The 23,758-nt window shown below is 37.9% G+C and overlaps 3 protein-coding genes across 3 annotated transcripts; all 3 read right to left on the reverse strand.

Moving 5' to 3' along the window:
* Window positions 1–988: 988 nt before the first annotated feature.
* On the reverse strand, window positions 989–2,615 carry LOC133880480 (clustered mitochondria protein-like). Its single transcript, XM_062319426.1, has 2 exons — window positions 2,285–2,615; window positions 989–2,193 (listed from the first exon to the last, which is right to left on the reverse strand). The coding sequence occupies exons 1-2, from the start codon at window positions 2,450–2,452 to the stop codon at window positions 2,065–2,067; spliced, it is 297 nt and encodes a 98-aa protein (XP_062175410.1). The 5' UTR covers window positions 2,453–2,615; the 3' UTR covers window positions 989–2,064.
* Window positions 2,616–3,397: 782 nt separating this feature from the next.
* On the reverse strand, window positions 3,398–5,754 carry LOC133879881 (protein ENDOPLASMIC RETICULUM-ARRESTED PEN3). Its single transcript, XM_062318685.1, has 2 exons — window positions 5,545–5,754; window positions 3,398–5,381 (listed from the first exon to the last, which is right to left on the reverse strand). The coding sequence occupies exon 2, from the start codon at window positions 5,265–5,267 to the stop codon at window positions 3,831–3,833; it is 1,437 nt and encodes a 478-aa protein (XP_062174669.1). The 5' UTR covers window positions 5,268–5,381; window positions 5,545–5,754; the 3' UTR covers window positions 3,398–3,830.
* Window positions 5,755–7,163: 1,409 nt separating this feature from the next.
* LOC133879314 (clustered mitochondria protein) lies at window positions 7,164–22,509 on the reverse strand. The gene is made up of 29 exons (XM_062317842.1): window positions 22,306–22,509; window positions 21,245–21,493; window positions 20,195–20,256; window positions 19,775–19,964; window positions 19,560–19,700; window positions 19,305–19,461; window positions 19,000–19,193; window positions 18,796–18,897; window positions 18,009–18,144; window positions 17,736–17,864; window positions 16,734–17,130; window positions 16,079–16,183; window positions 15,665–15,783; window positions 15,287–15,395; window positions 15,108–15,197; window positions 14,107–14,238; window positions 13,850–14,020; window positions 13,555–13,641; window positions 12,762–12,896; window positions 12,251–12,406; window positions 11,933–12,001; window positions 10,588–10,746; window positions 10,079–10,135; window positions 9,960–10,000; window positions 9,535–9,654; window positions 8,815–9,124; window positions 8,616–8,723; window positions 8,442–8,513; window positions 7,164–7,976 (listed from the first exon to the last, which is right to left on the reverse strand). The coding sequence occupies exons 2-29, from the start codon at window positions 21,468–21,470 to the stop codon at window positions 7,509–7,511; spliced, it is 4,242 nt and encodes a 1,413-aa protein (XP_062173826.1). The 5' UTR covers window positions 21,471–21,493; window positions 22,306–22,509; the 3' UTR covers window positions 7,164–7,508.
* Between the last annotated feature and the right edge of the window lie 1,249 nt (window positions 22,510–23,758).

The raw sequence follows: 23,758 nt of genomic DNA on the forward strand, positions 1-23,758 counted from the left end.
TTATAAATTTTTTAATTTTTAATTTTTAATTTTTTTTTATGTAGTGCCACGTGTCAACCTCAGCGGTTGACACGTGGCGAGGCGTTAAAATTTGGACGGAAAATCTAACAGAGGTACCAAATGGGTTTTTACCCTTAATTCAGGTACCACCTATGATACTAAAAAAAACTGAGGTACTAAATTTAAAAACACGTAAAACTCAGGTACCAATGGGGTATTTATCCCTTTTTTTTTTGAGCAAAAAGGGTAAGCGGGAAAGACCAACTGTGAGTATTGTACTTGGGCGTGACTATACAAGCACATATTCTCTAGGAGTCGCACTGGAGATGCCTAGACGGTGGGAACCGCATGCGTTCCTTCAAGTCCGACCGAGATATAGCCTGACTTAACCCTACCAAGGCATCAATGAGAACAAAGGTGATTTACACTAATAAAGCATGGAGATTCCCATTGCGGGATTCGAACTCATGCCCTAGTATGTACATAACCATTTTTGAGATTTCCTTGGGCCATTGAACCTCCACCTTAGATGGTGACATGGAATCCTTAATTGGTAAAATGATAGACGCAGCAAACCTCAAACCTAACCTCCTAACCTGACTACTTTCGTGAATTACCGAACATACTCTGCTTCAATCAGTAATACAAGGCTAAGGATTGCTACACACCACACTTTGCTGATGTGGCATTGCTAGTCAATTCTTGGATCAAGTGTTGTTTTTTTTAAAAAAAAAAAAAATTCAACGGCTGATTGGCAGTACCGCATCAACAAAGTAGGATAGAAATGTTCTTCTAGGAGATTGTAATAAAAGTTATAATACCCCAAGTATTTTCCTTTTGAAAATAGAGCTTAAAGCAACTCCAAATTCATTTAAGAGCTTGTTTGAGATTGCGTTAAGAAGTTTAAAAAATGCTTTTAATACTTAAAAAACGCTTTTAGACAAAGAAAGAAATAAAAAATGGTTTAATAAAAAACTAGAACATCACGTTTTTGCTCAACATCACTTTCATTCATCCGTTGGCGCCTGGAAAATAGATTAATATGTTTGCAAGAACTTTGCCACCATGCTCTCTATGAGCCTGATTATTGGTTAAAACAAACAAATACAGGGCTTTCTTGACAGTAAACATAATCTCAGCTGTGCAACATATCAAGCAGCAACTTTGGCTTTTGCTTTCTGTTTCTTGGCATCCTGCATGTGATGTTAAGCCCATGCGCAATCCAACTGGAGTCTGATCTTCTTGCCCTGACGTCAATTGCTCGTTTTTGGAATCTACTGGGCCATTTGAAGGATGGCCATTAGCTTCACTGTTCACTCCATTGGTTTCCCCAGAGTCCACCTGTCATACCAGGATTGATAATGTTGAGGAGCTGTGTGAGTGGTGGCAAAGCTTGTACTGGAACACCGTGTGTACTAATCAAGAGGCCCCTTGCTACGGCTTTCTTTCTGACTTCAGCAGCTGCACGAGCAGCTCTTTCATCAACTCCCCTCCCTCGATCGGGGAAGAGTACTCTCACCAGTTATTGCAGCATTAAGGGATTTGTTGACAGAAGCGCCTGAACTCCCAGACCCTCCACTTGCGGCGGCAGCTTGGAATGCATGTATTAAGTCAGGATGGGCTTGTCATGGAATGTCAAATAATCAATGAGAAATCTAATGACATTAGAGATTACACCAGATAGACATACAGGGGTCGTATACACCATAGAGAATGAGCAACAGGTCAGGCAAAAAAACGACAAAAGCATTAGTATAGGAAGCATTTTCTCAATCAAGCAGAAACTGTTATGAGATATGAGGATGGTCTTCCCTTTCATGTATGATTGTGTAGAAATTGTCCTTACAAAACAAAACCAGCAAAAAGGAGAGCTCAAAAGCACCTTCAAAATATCAATTGCTTTTTGAGCAGAAGCTGCATCAAAAGCTTGGCCTTTTTGCTTTTGTGCATTCGTCTGTCAAAAGAATATTCACAAAATTCAGAAACCTAAAAGATGTTGGGAGAGGAGAGGAGAAACAAAAGATCCATTTAAGAACATATAAAAATCGTCCAACTTCCAACCACTCAGAGACGCCATGAATTTAACTGTAGCTCATGCATCTTAAATGTCTTCATACAGTTTTGAGAGTCACGTGTCCTTGAATCCTCCTCACCAAGTTGTTTGACAAGTATATCATAAGTTTTCTTCTCATGCTGTCACACCAGATGCAATAATTGGTAAATTACAATTGACAGTAGCCCAATGATAACTCTTTAGGAAAAAATAATTTACTAAGGTACAAACCTGGTGAGAAAGCTTGAAGGCACCCATACAATTGAATGCAATGGCTAGAGCATGATAGCATACAGCAGTTTGGATGTGTTCCTCGCCTAGAAGCCTTTCATTCTTTTTCAAAGCTTCTTGCAGATAACGCAGAGCTGTGTTCATCTTTCCAATGTCTTGGTACATCATTGCAACATTTATAAAGGTTGCTGCAACATCAGGGATTCAGGGTGATCTGGGCCGGATGACAAACTTAGCAAGAGCAATGCCCAGGACATGTGCCATAGTGCAAGTTCTGCTTGGCTAAGCCCATGGTAGAAAAGAGCCATATTTCACTAACTGCAGTAGCATAGTACAAATTAGATTTGTGTGACTGTGTGTGTCAGAGAGAGAGAAGGGTTGCATGGATACCCACAGGAAAAGAAATTCTCCCACTTTACACTAGTTTAAGCTAACTTTTCTCATCTTACACATGATTACCGAGTTTATAATCAATCTTATCAACAACTAGTAAGATAATTTAAAGATGTAATCAGTCATCTCTTGCAAGGGAACATTAAAGCCTGCCAGCTACGATCAAAATCATATGGGAACTGAATTTTTCACTACAGATTGGACTCATTGGAGATTCAAGATATCTGATGTTTGGAAAGGTGCTGCAGAATTAAGATCATATTTACGTGCTGCAAAAGTTATGCCTACCTGTAAATGAAACCATATTCAAGCAAGATATAGCCCATTCAGAAGCCCAATCTTAGACCATTCAAGCAAGATATAGCCCCCTCCTTTTTCGGATCCCGCTGAACGGCATTATCTTGAAGCTTCAAGAACCTTACATAAACGGGTTCTAAGAACATTGTTGATAGATCCTAAGCATGCACCTATGTTGAATTACTAGATATTTAGGAAGCTAATTTACATTCAACATGAATTCATAATAGGGTTGAGCTCAGTTCAGGATTACAGAAATCAAGAGTTTATAATCGGGTAGGGACAAAGACGTTCAAAATTCAGCAAAACCATTAAATTTGCACTGTTGGATTGAGTAGGGTTACCAGCTTAAACGGATCCATTGTCATGTTATAAAAAAAAAAAAAACCACCAAAAAGGGAAGGTAAAAAGGCCAACAATGAATTGATTTTCCAAATGATTTCTCAAATAAAAATTAAAAATAGTAAGATTTCTGAATTGATTATACACATCTCCAGCTTTTGAAACTTTCCAGTTTCCACTCCCTAAATATGATTTCCAAATGGGCCAACAATAAACCATACAAACCCAAATAAACAATTACATCACAAAATAAGCTGAGAATGTAGAGAACAAGGATTAGCTCAATCAGCTTGAAAAAGCGTCCAATGAAGTGAAAGTGACTTGCTTCAAATTCAGAGTCTTTAAGATCCAACTTCGGATAGAAATCCCCAGCAATTTTGTATGTAAGAGAGCTCCCATGGACCCATATACTCAAACAGTTCTTAGACAGCTAACCGACTTGTTCGGGCAAGTAAACCCTATAATAATTCATTCACATTTGCCGCGGGGTCTAACTCCTTACCCAAAACAATCCCTATGGTGACGTGATTAAAACTGCACTAGAAGAATTAGAGCTTTCCCACACCTCAATGCCTTCAGCATCTTCTCTACTAACAAACAACCTATTTCCACCACCTTCAATTTTCTTTATAATCCCTCTCTTTGAATCCTCCACCTTGTCCACAAAATTCCTCCTATACAAACCCTCACAAACCCCACTCTCTTCCTCCACTCCATTTTCTCTTCCTTCCACTCTGGACCACACCTCTAAGCCTCCCTCTCTCCCCACAAACACTTGCTTCTTGTAACAGTGAATTACACTATCGCCACCTCCATCTCCACTCCTGTTAGTCATGCTTGGGTTCTTGTCTTTCAAATACACCCATGGATCATCTCCTAACTTACGCACATCTGCCATTGCCAAATCCCCCGACTTAGAACATATCTTGAACAGAGTCGACTCATCCACGTTGACGTCCACGTCAGCAAATGAGTCGCCGAACCTAGTGCTCCGCCCTGAACCTGGCTCGATCGTCTCCCAAACCACCTCTCCGGATCTCGGGTCCCACAATCTAATGTACCCTGAGCACCCGAACGCCCCACTTGTGACAGCACTTGCAACGAGTACACTCCTCTCCGGAAGCCACGTCAGCTTCCCTGGGACCATGCTCTTTGTCGAGCTGCCGGACATACGGCCGAGCTCCGAAGCAATTTGGAGCGTGGATTTGTCGATAACTAGGACGCAATTCTCTCTATGTGGACAATTGAATGAGGCGAAGACCGAACTCTGTGAGTCAGAAATCGCATTGACTTGGGCTTTATAGATGCGTGGATCAGAGGGATCAGTCCAGTGAGTTGAACCGACGTGTCGGCCGCCTGAGATATCGTAGAAGTGGAGACCAGCGGTGGAATCAGATCCTACAGCAGCGACTTCCGGCCAAATTCGGCGGATCGAGGTGATGTCGTTCAAGTGAGTCCGGATCGTCGTGCCGGGAATGAGATTCCAGTCATAGCTGGAGATTTGACCACCATGGGCAATCCAGACAGAGCCGTCTTCGGAGCCTGTCATGAACGCCGAGGGAAGGCCGTCGGAGGCGGGGCGAATGGTGGTGACGACGGAAGCGTCGATCCCGGAAAAGGAAGGCGGGGACATCGCCGTCTTGAGGCGCGACTCGATGCCATAGTAGAGGGCCTCATCAGCAAGTTCTTGCTTGGAGAATCGACAGGCTGTGGAGGGGAGACGATTCGATCGGAGTAGAGAGAGGAGGACCGAGAAGATCTCAGGGTCCCGGTCTATGAACACCGGGTTGAGATCGTAGGTGGGCCGGTCCGCGAGGACCGCGAGGAGTGAATCAGGACCGCCAGACCGGACGGTGGATAGGGTCGTCTCGAAGAGCTTGCCACCGACGTTGAGCTTGACACGGTCATCAAGATGGGGGGCAGCGGCAGACTGAGAATTTCCGTCTTCCATAGATCAAGGACGGAGCAAGGGCAGCACGACACTTTGGATTAGGTAAATGTCTTGTTGTCCGCATGTTTCGGCGACGTGCCTTGTGTCAATCTCATGAAGCAGATTCCAGAACCGCTGCAAATATTTGAAGAAACAAAAAAATCAAGAAAAAGAAACGAAACAAGCACAAATTCAAAGAGCTGTGTTGATTTCTCGTTCAAAATCAACTAGCGGTTAAACCCAAAATTAACAATCGTAACGTAAAGAGAAGTGAATAAAACATCAAACATCAACAAACCCGAATTCGGCAGATCTCAAGTCACCAAAAGACCTGACAAAGAGAGAGTTTTTGGTTATTTCACCAAAGCAGAACTAAGCTCCGGACACTGCAACCAGCAAAAGAAACCACCGAACAGGATAGAAGGATGAAGAAATGCTCGGAAGTGGAAGGAAATAGTGCTCGGCGTAGCTCCAGTGGACTTGAAGGATATGAATATTGCTCGGGTAATTTGGCCGCCTCTGTTTTTTTTTTTTTTTTTTTTTTTTTCTTCTTCTTTTAAAGATAATTGCACAATTGATCCTTGTAGTATGTCATAATTATTTTTCACTCCCTATGATTTAAAAAGTTCATAGAAGGACCCTGTGCTATGCAATAATTACAAATCGATTTCTAGGCGTCAAATTTTGTTAAATTTTTTAACAGATTTCGTCAAATGCCACGTGTCGCCATTTTAATGATGACACGTGTCCATCTTAATAAAAAATATAAATTTATTAAAAAATAAATAAATATACTTATTTTTTTAAAAAAAAAATTAAAATTCCAATAAAAAAAAAAGAAGCAGAAAGTCACCCCTTTAGAGGTGGCCCCCCGGCCACTGGGGGTGGCCACGGGCCACCCATGCCACCCCGGGAGATGAAGCCCTAAAGCACAAATCTATACCATCTCTTGTAAAATATACTATAATTTAATTCGTCCTAACTTCCAAAGTTGTTGGATTTTAAAGGAGTATTGTTAGGGATATTACACCTTTTAATACAATATTTTTACAAACTAAAGTAGCAGTCTTTTGTCAGTATCATTAAGCAAAAAAACTAAATTTGTTAGAAAATAACTTGTCAACCAAACACTCTTAATTATTTAATCAATTATAAGTAAACGATATTATACACCAAGCATTTTCTTTTTAAAACCTGCGCCTAAAGCTGCTCCAAATTCATCTAAATGACTCCAAATCTGTCCTATTCATATTGGATTGAGCTGGGATACCAGCAAAAACATATCCTCCATTGTTGGGTTAAAAAACAACAAAAAGGGAAGGAGAAAGGGATAGGTTTTAAAAAACTACAACAGAGAAAATGAAGTGAGAGACCAGGTATCTCCGTGAAATGATCCTCAACTTGTACTTGGTCTGGAGAGCAGATAAACATGCAGTGAAAAAGAATGCTACTAGAACACAAGGGTATCCAAGTTTAGCAAAGGCAAACAGCTAGACTAAGCTAGTAGACAAACTTCATATAAAGATATGCAAGTTTTCTGCACGAGTAATACTACTCTTTACACACATTTAACACTAGCTAACTTGACATATTTTAAGTGGCTTTCTTTTTTCTTTTTCAAGTGGCTGAAAAGTTACTTAAAACACGTTATATCAGCCGGTGTAAAATGAGTGTGGAGCAGCATTACTCTCTCTATCCAGCTTCATTTGCATAAAACTGTGTAAAAGCAACCCCCAGCCTGGGGCTATTCTCACAGAAATCATTCTAAAAGCAAAGCCTAATAAGCCAATGAAGTGCTAAAAGCACCAGTGATTAAGAAGCAAGTTGTTTTAAATAATAAATGAAATTATGCTCGATCGTTCTAGAGGGCACTTGTCAGTGTTTTTACAAATAAAACATTGAAATGCTTTCAGATGATACCCAAAAATGGCCCAAACTTATATATATGTATATAAAAAAAAAAACCGACGTGTTCATTCATCAGTCAGTACCTGGAAAAATAGATTAATCCTATTTGCATGAACATTGCCGCCATGCTCTCTATGAGCCTGATTATTGGTTAAAACAAAAAGGAATACCTCCGGGCCAATCAGCACATCTGAAAATCCTTTATAGCTTCTCAGAGCCGAGGATAAATGGGGGTAGATCATCACTCAAAAGAGACCGGAAAAAGCTCTCATGCGAAAATAAAAATTATTCCCAGTCTCACAAACAAATCCAGGACTTTCTTGACAGTAAACATAATCTCAGCTGTGCAACATATCAAGCAGCAACTTTGGCTTTTGCTTTCTGTTTCTTGGCATCCTGTGATGCTAAGCCTATGCGCAATCCAACTGGAGTCTGATCTTCTTGCCCTGACGTCAATTGCTCGTTTTTGGAACCTACTGGGCCATTTGAAGGATGGCCATTAGCTTCACTGTTCACTCCATTGGTTTCCCCAGTGTCCACTGCATCTGGGGTCATACCTGAATTGATAATGTTGAGGAGCTGCGTAAGTGGTGGCAAAGCTTGTACTGGAACACCGTGTGGACGTATCAAGAGGCCCCTTGCTACGGCTTTCTTTCTCACTTCAGCAGCTGCACGAGCAGCTCTTTCATCAACTCCCCTCCCTCGGGGAAGAGTCTCACCAATTATTGCAGCATTAAGGGATTTGTTGACAGAAGTGCCTGAACTCCCAGACCCTCCGCTTGTGGTGGCAGCTTGGAATGCATGCATTAAGTCAGGATGGGCCTGTCAAGCAATGTCAAATAATCAATGAGAAATCTAGTGACATTAGAGATTACATCAGACAGACAGACAGACGATTGCAGTACTACATATATTTGGGGGATAGTCTAACCAATAAACAATCATCTGCTTGATACCAAGAAGCATATAATATTTCTTTTTATCTTTTTAAACATAAAGCTTTTGAAAAGGCATGCATCAAGAGATTTCTATGAAGTATGCAGGAGTACCAAGATACAAGAACCAAGTTTTTGAGATCTTCTCAAATCAGAAATGCAGCGGTTGTATACACCATAGAGAATGAGCAACAGGTCAGGCAAAAAAATGACAAAAGCATGAGTATAGGAAGCATTTTCTCAATCAAGCAGAAACTGTTATGAGATATGATGATGGTCTTCCCTTTCATCTACGATTATGAAGAAATTGTCCATAACAAACAAAACCAGCAAAAGGAGAATTCAGAAGGACCTTCAAAATATCAATTGCTTTTTGAGCAGAAGCTGCATCCATAGCTTGGCCTTTTTGCTTTTGTGCATTCATCTGTCAAAAGAAGATTTCACAAAATTCAGAAACCTAAAAGATTCATTTAAGAACAAATAAAATCGTCCAACTTTCAACCACTCAGAGACGCCATGAACTTACCTGTAGTTCACGCATCTTAAATGTCTTCATCCAGTTCTGAGAGTCACGTGTCCTTGAATCCTCCACACCAAGTTGTTTGACAAGTATATCATAAGTTTTCTTCTCATGCTGTCACACCAAATGCAATAGTTGGTAAACTACAATTTACAGTAGCCCAAAGATAACTCCTTAGGAAAAATTAATTTACAAAGGTACAAACCTGGTGAGAAAGCTTGAAGGCACCCATACAATTGAATGCAATGGCTAGAGCATGATAGCATACAGCAGTTTGGATGTGTTCCTCGCCTAGAAGCCTTTCATTCTTTTTCAAAGCTTCTTGCAGATAACGCAGAGCTGTGTTCATCTTTCCAATGTCTTGGTACATCATTGCAACATTTATAAAGGTTGCTGCTACATCAGGGTGATCTGGGCCGGATGACAAACTTAGCAAGAGCAATGCCCGGGACATGTGCCGTAGTGCAAGTTCTGTTTGGTTAAGCCCATGGTAGAAAAGAGCCATGTTGCCATAACTGCAGTTGCATATTGCAGATCAGGTGACCAATAATTAGATTTGTGTGACTGTCTGTCTAAGAGTGAGACACAGACAGAAGCCAGGAGGGGGAGGGGGAGGGGGGGGGGGGGGGGGGGGGTGTTGTTGTCTGGATTCCCATATGAAAAGAAATTTTCTCCCACTTTACACAACTTTAAACAAACTTTTCTCATCTTACACATGATTTTCAAACCTAGTGACATTTCATCCACTGTTTATTTCATTTTATGCTTGTAAAATGATTCCATTTTCTTGGTCTTAATATTTGTAACATTAGACTTGTGGTAGTTGAAATAACTATCTCCAACAAACCCAATGAACCTCCAAAAGATTTCATCACAAAAGATACTATCCGTGATTAAAAGAAAAACAAAGAAAAGAAGGGCATGCCTGTGAGCAGTGTCAGGATGATCCAAACCCAGGCAACGTTCATTTATTATCAGCTCCTTGTGCTGTTGCATTATCGCACCAGCCATGTCTCCAGCATGATACAAAACCATGGCGAGATACCTGAAAATTAACGAAAAGGAACACCAGTAACGTTTGTCCAGAGCTCTCATCATACACACATTTTTCAAATTCATCAGCTTTGGTCTTGTAAGTGCAGATTACCAAGTTGATAATCAATCTTATCAACAAATAGTTAGATAATTTTAAGATGTAATCAGTCATCTCTTGCAAGGGATCATTAACGCCTGCCAGCTATGATCAAAATCAAAGCAGAAGATGCACAACTTTTCTACATATTATCCACTTAGATCAAGCTAAAAATATTATTAGAAAAATATATGCAGAACAGTTTTAGAGATGTCTACCGACAGCAATTAGCAACCTCCCGATGCATTGGACCAGTAACCTGCAAAACCACACACAAAAAAAAATTGATACACCATACAACAGAAATTCTAAGAGGGCAAACCATGGGATAACATACCTGCTGAAGTATAGCAAATGCCTCAGAAAATAGCGTATATGCTTCACTAAGCATTCCCTGAAACGAAGAGCCACATGACTTAATAACTACATCTTTCCATGCAAGAACATAAAATATAAAGTTGTGACCACACTCAGCAGAACTTTCAACCTTCTGCAAGAAGTGCTAATATGAGTTTTCGCCAACCCTATCTAGACTGATTCTAACGTGTTGTTCCATCTTAACAGATGCCTTGGAAAAACTCTTCTACTACTACAAGATTCAAATAACCCCAAAATAACAGTACATGCTTTTTCATTTAAATAATTGCTTAAACCCCACACTGATTCAATCATGAATCAAATTCCCCAGGATTATAATGCTCTATATGAATATTATAGCTACCACTAAATTTATGATCCAAAGATATTAAGGCACTGAAGTTTTCGATGATTAATTTGACATTATGGTGACTCAAAAATACATATTCATTCAATGATGTAAATAAGACAACAAAGCACAGTGCATACCTCAGCCAATTGGATTTTACCCGTTTCTATGAGATCCTTAGCTTCTGAACATATGGGAACTGAATTTTTCACTACAGGTTGGAGATTCAAGATATCTGATGTTTGGAAAGGTGCTACAGAATTAAGATCATATTTGCGTGCTGCAACATTTATGCCTACCTGTAAAGGAAATCATATTCAAGCAAGATATAGCCTAATCAGAAGCTCAATCTTAGCGATAAAAATATTAGCAAGAGATACTTAATTAGCCACATGAAGGCAAATAAACCCTACAGCTTGAGCTGACAAGAATCCAACATGGATTCTTAAGCAATTGCAGCATATTAAGAATTGAGGAGGCTATACACAAGATTTGGAGGACTAATCCATTCCACAAGTATTTACCCAAAAAGCAGGGTATACCAAGAAAAAACATATCAGAAAGGAAGTGCTGCTTTGAAGTGTTGGACAACAGTGTAGTGTTAGAAGACCAGCTAGTTTGGCAAGCGTGGATTATCTGTTTTCAAATTCTAAAAGTAAATTTTGCATCTAAAATGTGCACAAGTATACTGAATTTTAAAGCTGAATTGAGGATCTCTGCCAATGAAGTTACCAGCATTGTTCACACAAGTAAAATGGGAAATTAAACATTTAAGAGGCACAAATCCTAAGAGCGTACAATTTACAATCCATTCATTCAATATTTCCATTTTTAGAGGACAATTCCCACGCATTAATGCTTTTACTAGTGAAAACAATACTTGCCAATTCTTGTGTTATGACTATGCATATTGTGACTAAATAGCAAATTTTCTAGGCTACTACAAGCCTTGTAACTTGCCCTATGATACAATATTGTTTGCTTAAGCGTTGAAATTAACAAACCAATACTCATGAAGCATGATTGAATAATAACTTAAACACATATCCAAATGGGGAAGATCCAAACTCCTGGCACGTACAATAGGTAACATCTAGAAAAAGCGGACGATAGCATGAGAATACTCAAAAGTGAAAGAAGAAAAGCACATAAAGTAAGGCATCATATTACTTTCCAATAACCATTTGGATGGAACTTAACTAGTCTTAATAAATTGTGCATACTCCTGAGCATCTGCTCTGGTACGACATTAAAAGAAAAACATATAAATATGATGATGGACAATCATACTGCAAAAGTATGGTGCTCCCAATTTTCAAGGCACTTAATCCTAGAAGTTAACAGAGAATTTCTAAACTTTCATTGCAACAGCACAAGAAGCATGAGTGAAAGTAATATATCTGACACAAAAAGTAATGTATTGTGGCACTAAGAGTGTGAGATGCAAACCGGAATCAATTCAAGAAGATATGAACTTATAATTACCTTTTGGCAAAGATTACGGATAACGGAAATTTTCTTTACACGTGACCTTGCATCCTCCGGCAACTCAAACTACAAACATGAGGAATTTATTTCAAACATATACCATTGCACATCGGAGATAAATCATGGAAGGAACAAAGAATGTGCTAGAAGATCCTATACGAAACAGATTACTCCATTTATTTTCCTCAGCAATGAAAGGCAAAAGACCAGTCGACTAAAAATAGTCTTTTTAATGTTTTTTATAACAAGTGACCCGTCTTACATCCTACAAATGTCCAGCATTCCCTGTAGAGACTTACTGACAACAATTGATACCTGATATTTGAGTTTTGCAAATTCTTGTACGTCTGACCACACAGTTTCTGAGCTAACATTCATATATGAGGATTGATTCTTTCTTGCAGATGCTCCACCCTTCCACCTTCCTTGCCCCCTAGAAGGCTTTCCTGAAGATTGATGACCTCCTTGGTCCTGTAAATAATTGACAATAAAACACAGCCGAAGTCAACATTTCTACACCAGAAGAATAAATTGTCATGTTACCAGTTCCACTTGAGAAAAATACGTGAGACTGGTTTGGTAAAGATTTTATATTCTAAACCTTATTATTATCGTAAGAAAAAGCTTTTCCTGTCTTCTGAAGAAAAAGATTCAATTACTTGCTTTAACTAACGAATATTTTCAATGTCAGACTGCAAACAATAAAAGCAAATTTAAGGGAACATATGGCCTCAAGAATTAGCTGATAAAAGCTCAAAACTAAAAAGAAGTACAAGCCAAAGCAACCACAAGAAATCCTGAAACTGTTTATCTAAGTTAAACATACTTTTCTGTGGGTTCTTGACTGAATAGTATTAGCAGCAACTTTTGCACCAGCAGCTTGACAACTTCCGAAAAAACAGTTGAAGAAATGTGATACAGCCGGCCCAAAATCATGGTCCTCTGTATTTCTCAAAACATCCTGCATAAAAGTAAAAGATAGCAAAAACATAAAGTTGTGTGTTTAAGGGTGGAATCTGAGGATCTACAAAGGAATATGAAAAGCAAAGTCAATTTTCTGGGTTCCCCTCAATGTGGAGTGTTAAAGCATGGGAAGGGGGATTAGATGTCCTGGTATTCCATGCTGTTTTGCTTTATTTCTGTGTTCGTGCATTTTGGTATTAATTCATCTTCTGCATTTTTTCATAAAATTAAACATAAAAAAATTCTTTTTCTACCATGGTCAGAAAACATAAGGGATTGTCTGTGTTCTTTTATCTTACACAGGCGTAGCAAACAAAGCATCCACCAATTTTTTTTAAGCAGAAAAGAATGGAAAGGTTGATGTGAATAAGAAATACATTTTCACATTCATAAAAGCAAGGTAATCCAGACTGCCTTTTGAAGCAGGTGCAGGCAACTTGATAGTTGCTGACTTTAACACCAACAACAGGAACAAGGTGTGGTGTTACAGTATCTACTGTAACAATGACACCTCTTTGCAAAATCATCAGTCAGTCGCACCTCTTTGCAAAATCGTCACAGTGAAACTTTATGGCATTAAGTGAAATAATGTATGCATTTCATCCCATTTTTTCTAAACCAAATGACGTAGAAGCTGGAAAGATTATTCTCATCACCTTAAGGATATGCTTTGCGGACCTAACAACAATCTCATTAGAACAAAGATCCCACAGATGAGGCAAATGTTTAGTCCCGTCAGCCACCTGTAATAAATATCCAGACACGTCAAAAGCAATACAATCATTGGCAGAAAGATGGAAAAAGAACATCACAACTTTCAGGATGCCATAGATAATAAATATCAATTTAGGCAAAGCTTTTAATAAAGTTTACCTTTCCCATATTTATATGTTAATATTTAGTCAGTCAAATTTGTACATAGAAATATTGACTGGAAACATTAATGCTTACTTTTCCAATATAGCGAACATTGATTCCGTGGGCATGAAGTGCTTCAGTTAATGTTTGCCCATCCATAGGAGAAACTTCAAGTGTGCAAAGATCTTGTACAAACTTCGGAAGCACAACATCTGTAAGATATGAACTTGCTTTCCTCACATTTTCTTCATCTGCTGCTATCTCCTGGGGAAGGCAAAGTGTAAAAAATTATATAACAGAATTTAGATTTCAATAAACTTGACAAACAATATTACAAGATCCAGACTTGCCTCCTGACTCCCAGACAACTTAAACTCCGTGAAGACATTAGGGTTAAAAAGAATTTCATCATATGATTCAGTTTGCACTGATAAAGAAGCACAGTCCTTGACATTCTCATCCTTCCCATCTTTTGCTATATCCTGCGAGAAGAGCAAGAGAAAGGGCCATGTATCACAGATTACTAGGGGGGAAATCATGGCACAAGCTATCTTCATATTGTAATATATTAGTGTTACGTGATATAGATTGACACAAACATGTAATTCTTAGTTTTTTGCTCAAGTCCAAGTATTATGCATCCAGAATTCTTTAAGCGTCTATCTACTACCAAAATAACAGTACCTGTCTCTTTTTTTTCCCACAAATCAAGAAAATGGACACTCCAACTCTTTTTTGGTAAGCAATATACTTGCTCGCAATTTTCTATTTCCAAACACCTGGAATATCCTCTTAATTGAACACCACTACTTCTAAACCAGAATGATAATGACGGGGGCATAACGATGCAGGAGCTGCTATTCCATAACTATCTCCTCAACAAAAGAAGAGAACACACGAAGTCACACTTTCAAGTTCAAATAAGAAAACAGGAAAATTTCTAAAAATGACTCAGACTGGGATACTGCTAAATCCTTCTAACCGAAAACATTTGTTTCTTTGACAATGGCAGAAATATTCACACCAAAAGAAGCCACTAGAAACACGAGCATTGCTGACCCTGCTAATCCAAGGGCACTAAGATATCATCATGTAACAACCAGGCAAGCATTCTACAAACAGTAGTGCAAATCATTACTAACTCAAACTCAAGTCATACTGCAACATAAATAAAAGGCACCAAAATGCAGTTAGCAGTACATAATCAAAGAATAGAAGGTTAAAAGTTAGGTAAGTTCCAACAAACAAATACTCGAAAAGCAAAATAAACATTAAAGGATGCAATTCAGTCCCAAGAAAAACACCACTAAAGGTAATCACAAGCTGCAGTTTCATTTGCCTCCATTCTCACCTGATTGGCAACACCAGAAGCCTCTGAAGAGTCAGTGGTCACTTGAGCATCTCCTTCAGACTTATGTTTTGATCTCTCTGCAGCTTGGGCCTTCTCCAATAAAGCAAATATTCATATAAGAGAAGGAACACAAGAATTAAGGCCCAAACTAATGTTAGTATCAGAATATCATAATTTACCTGCCAAAACGCAGTAATTAGTTCTGGTCTCAAGATACAGAATCTTGATCCAGGTCCAGTAAAGTTTGCATCTCGAGGAGTTACTCTCATCAAGTCCAGAAGATAATGCCTGAGATAGAAATTTTAAAAGAAATAAGTAAAAAAAAAAAACTGCCTAAGCTTTATAAAATCTAAATAAGCACATTAGTTAAAAGTTGTAGCATCCTAAATGTAGTCAGAAACTAGAAGGCATGTAACAGAGATTACGACTATATAGCTAATAAAAGCTCAAGCTTCAAATCCTTAAATGTGGAGTGCTAACAATAATTTTTTGAAAGCATTTCCAGATCCAACAAAAGATTTGTGTAAGTAAAGACACCAACCCAAGAGAGTAATCACCTGTCGTCACTACCAACAATACCCTTGCATTCCACAGGGGCAGCTAATTTGAAAGCATTTCCAGATCCATCAAGGACAGTGTGTTCCTTCAAATGAAGGTGTTTAGCAGCCTCAAGCACCTAAAGATAAACAAAAGCTTAGCACATCTAACAAGGAAATCCATTTCACAATTCATAGAGAGCATTGAAGAAACAAAAAGAGATTAAACTGGAATTGTCAAAATAATATGTTCTATTAAACAGATTACACCACAAACGAAAATTATATTTATTTTTTTGGAACAGTACAATTAAGCAAAGTGGATATCCGACCACATGAGAAGCTTAAGAAATCCACTCACATAACAATTAACAAAGATGTAATATGAGAAATTTGAATGCATGACAAAGCAACAAATTTCATATGCTCCCTCACCTTGGAATGAAAATCTTCATTCCAACATATCTTCTTGCCGTTGTCAACAGAACCATACAGAAGAGAATCTGATTTGTCCCCTTGAAGAATGCCGGGTAAAACACTCTGCAGCAGAATGCGTAAAAGCAACTGAGGGCCAGCTAAGACATATTTAAGCAAGCCATGATAGAAATAGCAGTGATCAACAATGGCAACTGAGTATAGACAAGCACAAAGATGTTCGAAGACAACAGGAATTTGTATAAACAAGTAGAAATAGCTAAGAACAAATAATAGGTCATGCAACCATATGTTGACTATGAGAGACAAGTCAACCAATACATTAAAAAGGAAAAATTTTGCTCAAATTGTTTCTTTCCTTTGTTTAAGTGCTAACAATTATTTCTTACTAATGAGAATGTCATTAACTGTGTTGGCTGCAACAGAAGAAGATCCAACTAAGACTTGGTGGGAGACAGTGATAACAAGAAAACACACACACAAAACCACACACAACAGAGAGAGAGAGAGAGCAATCCCAGTATGTCAATAAACACCTTTGCAACAAATACATGGGCTACGTTAGGCTATAAAAACACTAAAAAGTCTAATAACATTCCTAAGGAAAAAATAAATCTACCAACAAAAAGATACATATAGTATCTTTGATACAAACCTGAGCTACTACTCTATGACCTCTGTAATCAATTATGGCCATAGCAAGATTATAAAGTCCAGAGACATCAGCTTCCTGGTATGCCTTGGTGCCTTTCAAATCATTATTCGCAGAAGCATATGTAGCCTGCTCACTCTCTGTCAACTGTGTTTCAGCTGACACATCAGAAGCCACTTCCACACCACTATCATGTTCTCCTGTGGTTGATCCTTCACATTTATCCCCATTGGGAGTTCCACTCTCTCCATGCAACAAACAACCGGAGGCCTTATCATATGAACTGTTTAAAGAGCTTGAACTCTCAACCTTTAAATTAGCATTGGATGCACATTTCTTGGACAGCTGCTCAAGGTCCGCATCCACAGCAAAGCTAAAGAATATATTGTTGTGAACATACCTAAAACCAAGAAAGAAAGCTACACCATGATGCTAATCCGGCACTAACAAATCTCTCAAGGAAAAAAAATGAATCTTAAAAATAAATAAGATCCATCACAGAGACATAAAAACATAAGGCCCAACTCAATGAAAGATTGATTTCTCAATTCAAATAAACATAAAACATCTTACGTTTTAATCTGATTTGGCTAAAGCTCGAGAGAGTAAAGATACGGTATAGAGGTACTCTCAAGTTCCTAACTGGAAAGAAAAAATGCATTCCCTATATTCATACCAAGAACCATTCAGAATATATTATTACAGGCAGTAACCATTTTATATAAAGCCTTAAGAATCCTTATCCAAGAAAGCAAAGCAAACTCTAGTCTCACATTAACATGTGAAAGCACATCTAACTCAAGGCACTTTATAGCCTGCACTAAAGTACATTTGATACTAATTATCTTACTAAGCTGGAAAACGTGTTTTCAATGTCGAGGTACAAAGATATAGTAATCAACTGTAAATAGCCAAAAGCATGTTATCCTCTAAGCGTTTGAAATGAATTCCTCAAAAGAAGAAAAAATATACAAAAAGAGGCCATTCTTTTAAGATCCCACTAACATGTGAAAGCACTCTGGATCTGTTGGATTTATTGGGGGTATACATCTACTGATCACTCCAATAGCACCACTGATTGCAGCATCAACAAAGTCTGATGTCACTTTGTAGAGAGCCCTATCCCGCAGAATCCTGCAATGAAATTAACTTGTAAGTAGTAGAGAAGCTGGAAACCATATAGAAGAAACAATTTAAAAAAAGAAGTCATTAAAATGCAGAAAAAAGCTGAAGGGATCAGCGTCACTGTAACAGATCACTGAATCAGAGATCAAATACCTTTCCTGAGGAGTTGAATGAGGGAATTCTCGACAGGATTGCAACTCCTCATTCCAATCTCTTTGCATGCCAATCAGCTCACTACCGTAAGAAAGAGATAGTGCATCTTCTGCTCTGGCTGCGTCACGTTTGTGATCTGGCAATAGGAACACATACAAAATTTACTAACGGAAGAAAATAAACCATGGCATCAAGGAACCCCAAAAGTTGACAATAACTAACTCATCCATAAGTCATGCTGGTGCAGCAAGTAGGGTAGATGCACAAAACAAGATGCTAAAAAAATAATCATCCCAAAATGTGTTATGTAATTAGTACTAATCATATATTGTAACTGAAAGAAGCAAATTTTGTATCAGTATCAACATATAGTCACACAATATTACCAATAAGCAATGCACTCATAAAGTGATAAACCTAATCTTTTGAACACCATCAAAATTCAGTTAACACGAACTTCGATCACATCGCGGCAAAGTCCTACTTTAAATTGTGGTATTTACACTATGAATTATGGAAACTTAAGAAAGTTCAAAATTAATTTCTAACAGGAAGCAGAAATGCCTTAATTAGGCCAACAGTAAGCTAGCCCAAGTCTTAGAGATGGTCCATGATGAACCTAAATGTAAAACTTGCTCTATAATATTATAGTAGAAAAGAGGTTCTTGAGTATAAACTTCAAAGAAAAATAGCACACTTTCCACAACTCCAAAAGCCTAAAATGCATCCAGCAATCCATGGATAAACGGAAAAGACATCACAAAAGCTACTATCAAGCTGAACTTACCAGGAACTGGATATAATCCCAGCCATGAATTTGGTGGCAACAAAGATTGAACGTTTTCAAAGGGGTGTGCAGAGGCCCTCCACTCCAAAATTTCACGAAATGCTTCAGAATAAGCACACAGAAGGAACATTTATTCAATGTCATCAGAAAATTAACCCACTTCAAACTTTAACAAAATAAAATGCTTAAACCATGCTATGTTACCTTTTTTGAACTTGGGGCTAATTTTTTGCAGGAGCCCAGCAAGGGTGGCTGCTTCAAAATTTGTCTTACTTGGCCTTGGGTCAAGACAATTACCAGTGCTTGAGTTGACATAGAACATTTTTGTAGTTCCGGTAATGCAAAATTTATTACCCTCCAATGTTACTACATCCAAATAAATCAAATCCCCAACAAGCCTGGGGTCAACAAAAACACCATCACATGGTTTCCACAGAAAAAAAAAAAGTCATAATGATTTTAGGGAACATAATAAGGTAAAGGAGTAGCAAATAGACATTATAATTCACCTTCTATAGCTTGGGGCAGGATTGAAGGAGGAAAACACAATGCTTTCCACACATTTGATCTCTTTTGAAGATGACAATAACAAATTACTCAGTGAACCAGCAACATCCTCCATAAAACCCAGACCATCAAGCTCTGGGACCTCGGTTTTCGCAGCATCTAGGTCACAGTAAAATACAGAAGCATAAGTGTGTTACAGCGTATATTTACAAGGAAAATAATTGAAGCACACTGATAGCATGTTCAAAATCCCAAACCTCCTGGACTGGAAGCTTTGTTTTGTGCTGTCTCATACTGCAATGCAAGTGACGTTGATAACGAGGAATGAAGTGTGGAAAGGGAAAGTAATTCCCTCGTACGGTGAACATGAGCCCTTATAGATCTATCATCATACAATGCTGCCAAAAAAATTTCCATGTTAGAGCCTGCAGATAGACCTTATTACTTCAAAAACAAAGCAGTTCAAGTATACCAGGAACCATCTCCAAGGAGCAACCACCAGTAGTAATGTCAGCCACTTCAGAAATTTCATTATAATCTTCTAGATGTTGAGTGGAACCATCCTTTGTGTGCAGCAATAAGTCATAGCATGTGAAATAACATGTCTCTGGAGCATCAAGAAGAAATTGTCTAATATCCATTACAGAATCTCCTGGATTCAGCTGCAAGTAGATTTACAAATTCAGCCGTTCATATTTTATAACGGATAAGGAAAATATTATCCCAAGAATAAATAACTCAAATTCCAGATTAAAAGACTAAATGACTTCCATCTGGGCAACTGCAAACAGTATATTCCAAGATCCTAGAAATTAACTACTAAATTCATGCACGGTCCTGCATTTTTATTAATTCAAAGTGGAGTAAAGATACAAGCAGTGGATTTACTCACTTGGAGCTCAAGTTTCTCGCCACTTTGTGTTTTGACAGAGACAGGATAAAGATGAAGGTCACCTGCACTCGTGTGGGGGCATAAACTGAATGAGATGAAAAGCTGAAGATCAAGTGTCATAATCCATTGCAAGAGCCACAAACTAAAATATAATGGGATGGGGCTTTGTTGAGTTGTTGAAGTTATGCATCCAGATATATCATTGCCAAATGTAAGATACTTGCTGGTAATAAAAGGCTTAAGTTTGACAACAGAAATTACTATGAGTAGCCTGCCACCACCCACTAATTTCGCATATAAAGTCATTAACTGTAATATAAATAGGACACTTGTCTCCTTCTCAACTTAAAAGAAATAAAGTCATAAATCAATTGGTTAAAAAATGTTTCTTCCCATTTCGATAACTTAAGTAAAAAAAAAAAAGACCAATAACTAAGACGAATAGTTGCATGTCTGCCAATCTACGTGCATATATGCATGTACAGTTAGATATATATGAATTATGCAACAACGTATCTGAATATAATGTCAGCATGTATAGCCTACCCAACTCTTTTTAAATGCACTAAGTTCCTTTACATTCAAGGGCAAATTTTAGCAGAATGCATAGGTGCCCTCCCCCAACCCCACCCCCCCCCCCCCCCCCCCCCCCCCCAAAAAAAAAAAAAATTCTACCAAATGCTAATGTCTTGGCTCCCCACCCCTGAATACAAGTAGGTAATCTATATATTGACGCATGACATTCCAAGCAAGTGGAAAACATTGAAAAGTAAATTTCAAATCCCTTCTTCTTTTGGTTACACTACCATCTAGAGTTTTCAAAATAGAAAATTGCAATCTTGTCCCAGTTGTATGTACTTGGAGTCACCAAACTTCGGAATCTTCAGCCAGTGAAAGCAGATTACAATTCCTCAATGTGGTTAAATTTCCATGTATTGAAACGATTAAATTTACTTTTAAACTTGAGGTAAATTCAAAATTCCTATGAAATGCTTACTAGAGCTACTAGCTATAAAGCATATATTAGAACACTCATGCAACTAACTTCACCTTGCTTCTGTTGGCTAGCTGAATTTGCTGTTTCAGATTCCTTTATCTCGGGTGTGACATTAGTTGATTCATCCAAAGTCGAAACACCGTTTGAATCAGCTTTGGTGGACTCTGAAGCACTTAAATTATCTTTCACGGGAGCATCAGATGAGACCACTGATTCAGAAGAATTCGCAGTAGTATGTGCCCCTCTCCGGTTCCTCCCCTTGTTTGACTTCCCTGCCATATTTCTCTCCTAATTTGAGAACTCTGCATCAGTAGAAAGGTCACATAGATTTATTATCTTGTAATGCAAGAACTAAAACCATTAGCAACAAAGTCAAACCCACATTCATTGCATTCAGAAAATCAGTGAAACAATTTCATTCACTCAACTATATTGAACGACAATAAGACCGAAGAATGCCAATCCAAAAAATGTACCATCTTTACAATTAACTCGCAGCTCAACAAAGACATATACATACAGCCTCACAAATTATCAAATAATTGATATTGATCCCATTCTCTCTTTCAGAGCAATCTTATGATGCATATCCATAAAACAAATAAATCCTTTATTTTTCCAACTCATACCAATCTATAGGAAGCCAGATACTCGAAACAACGCCAAAAAGTCGAAAATGCAAAACATCAATTTCCATTAAATTGCCATTATCCACACAGATAACAGATACCCAATAACCATGAGTCCATTATATGCAGATTAACAATACAATTACAGAAAAATAAAGTACTTTTATCATAAGCAGTAACACTAAGAATCAAAATCAACCTAAAGCACAGAGCTGACCATACAATAACAACCAAGAGTTTGAATCTCAGCTAGTTACTGTAAGGATTTTCAACCTACGAAATAATAATAATAAAAAAAAAACTTCACTGAACTTTTGCCAATAAAATGGCTTTGACTCCCTCAAGACGACTCTGTTACCCTTCAAACACCAAAAAACAAAATTCAAACTTTCACGTTCTTTTCCATTTCTCTGTGTTTTCTCGAGGACCCTACAGATAATTAGACGGAAAACAAAGAACAAAACTCAGTGGAAAGTATGCTTTACCAATGCGATATAACGCTGTCCAAACGTAGCTATGCTGTTCGACAAAATCGCAAATAGATATATAAAACTAGGAAATGTAGAGAGAGCTTAAGAGAGAGGGAGGCTGAGGTTTTAGGAGAGGGTTATGGGGAGAAGCAGAGGAACTGGCTATGGCTGAGAGGCGGCGAAATTTCGCCCTTTTTGAGAGAGAGAGAGAGAGAGAGAGAGAGAGTGAGAGCGCTTATGATTAGTTAGAGAGACCCAACTTTATATGGGCTTGGGCCTTCATTATAGGTTAACAAAAAATCCAATAAATTAACGATAGATTCACAACAATTTCACTGACTGAATTGCCCTATAAATTTGAAGCAAATGTGGTTTGCGTTAATATGGGCTCATACACAAACCAAATTTTAAGCTGCCTACCTACATGTTCGGGCAATTGGGTCTCAATAAAATTTTTATATTTATTGTTTGAATTGCTAACGGATAATAAATTGTTAAAATTTGGATTCATATTTTATGGATTATAATTATTTCAAATTATTTGTCCAAATTTGAAAGAATTCGGGTAAGTGATTGTAAGAGACCACTTATGTGATCTACCTGATCAATAAAAACTGAGCTGTCCAACCACTTATCCGATTATATGAGTCTTAATAATTGTTTTTTTTATAAGTAAACAAAATTTATTAAAAAAAGGAAACGACGAAACCAAAGTATGCAATACATGTAATATAAACAGAGACATTTAAATAGGAAAAAAAATAAAGAAAATTATTAAAACTAATAATCTTGTTTCTAGCTAAGTGAATCAAATATTATCTAAGAGTATTTTTTTCTGTATAATATTATATACTTCTTCATGTATACAATATGACTTAACACATGCAAATGGTTAAAAGTCTTGAAGATTGATTTAGTTGTTGATGTGGTACCTGGTGTTAGGGAGATATGGTATTCACTTTGTTTGGTAAACATAAACATGGCAAAACTTTAGGTATTTTGGGGGACGGATTCATGCACTTTGTGCAAAAGAGTAGATGATATAAGATTCATGCACTCATACCATTATTTTTTATTTTGTCATCACTAATGTTATTTTGTATTGTTATTATTACCATTGTCACGGTCATGTTAGCCCAAAAAATAATTGCACATCACATATGAAAGAGTTTTTGCGTGGCCAAACAAACCACCAAAGTTACTCGCATGGGTGGCCGACCACATACGGTAGGATTACTCTTTTGAGAACACATTATTAGTTGATTAAACCCAAAATATAGGCCTCCATAGCCCCATATAAAAATATTGTGCCAACTACCGACTTACAACCTGACACAACCCACAATTATCCCTAATTTTGTAGCCGCATAATTCCCATCACCCACGAATAAAACAGAAACGTGCTATACATTCCCTTCTAGTCATTTTCTGATACTCACACTTTTTAAAATTATTATTGAATTTGTGG

The sequence above is a fragment of the Alnus glutinosa genome, chromosome 10, assembly GCF_958979055.1.
Source record: "Alnus glutinosa chromosome 10, dhAlnGlut1.1, whole genome shotgun sequence".
Lineage (NCBI taxonomy): Eukaryota > Viridiplantae > Streptophyta > Magnoliopsida > Fagales > Betulaceae > Alnus > Alnus glutinosa.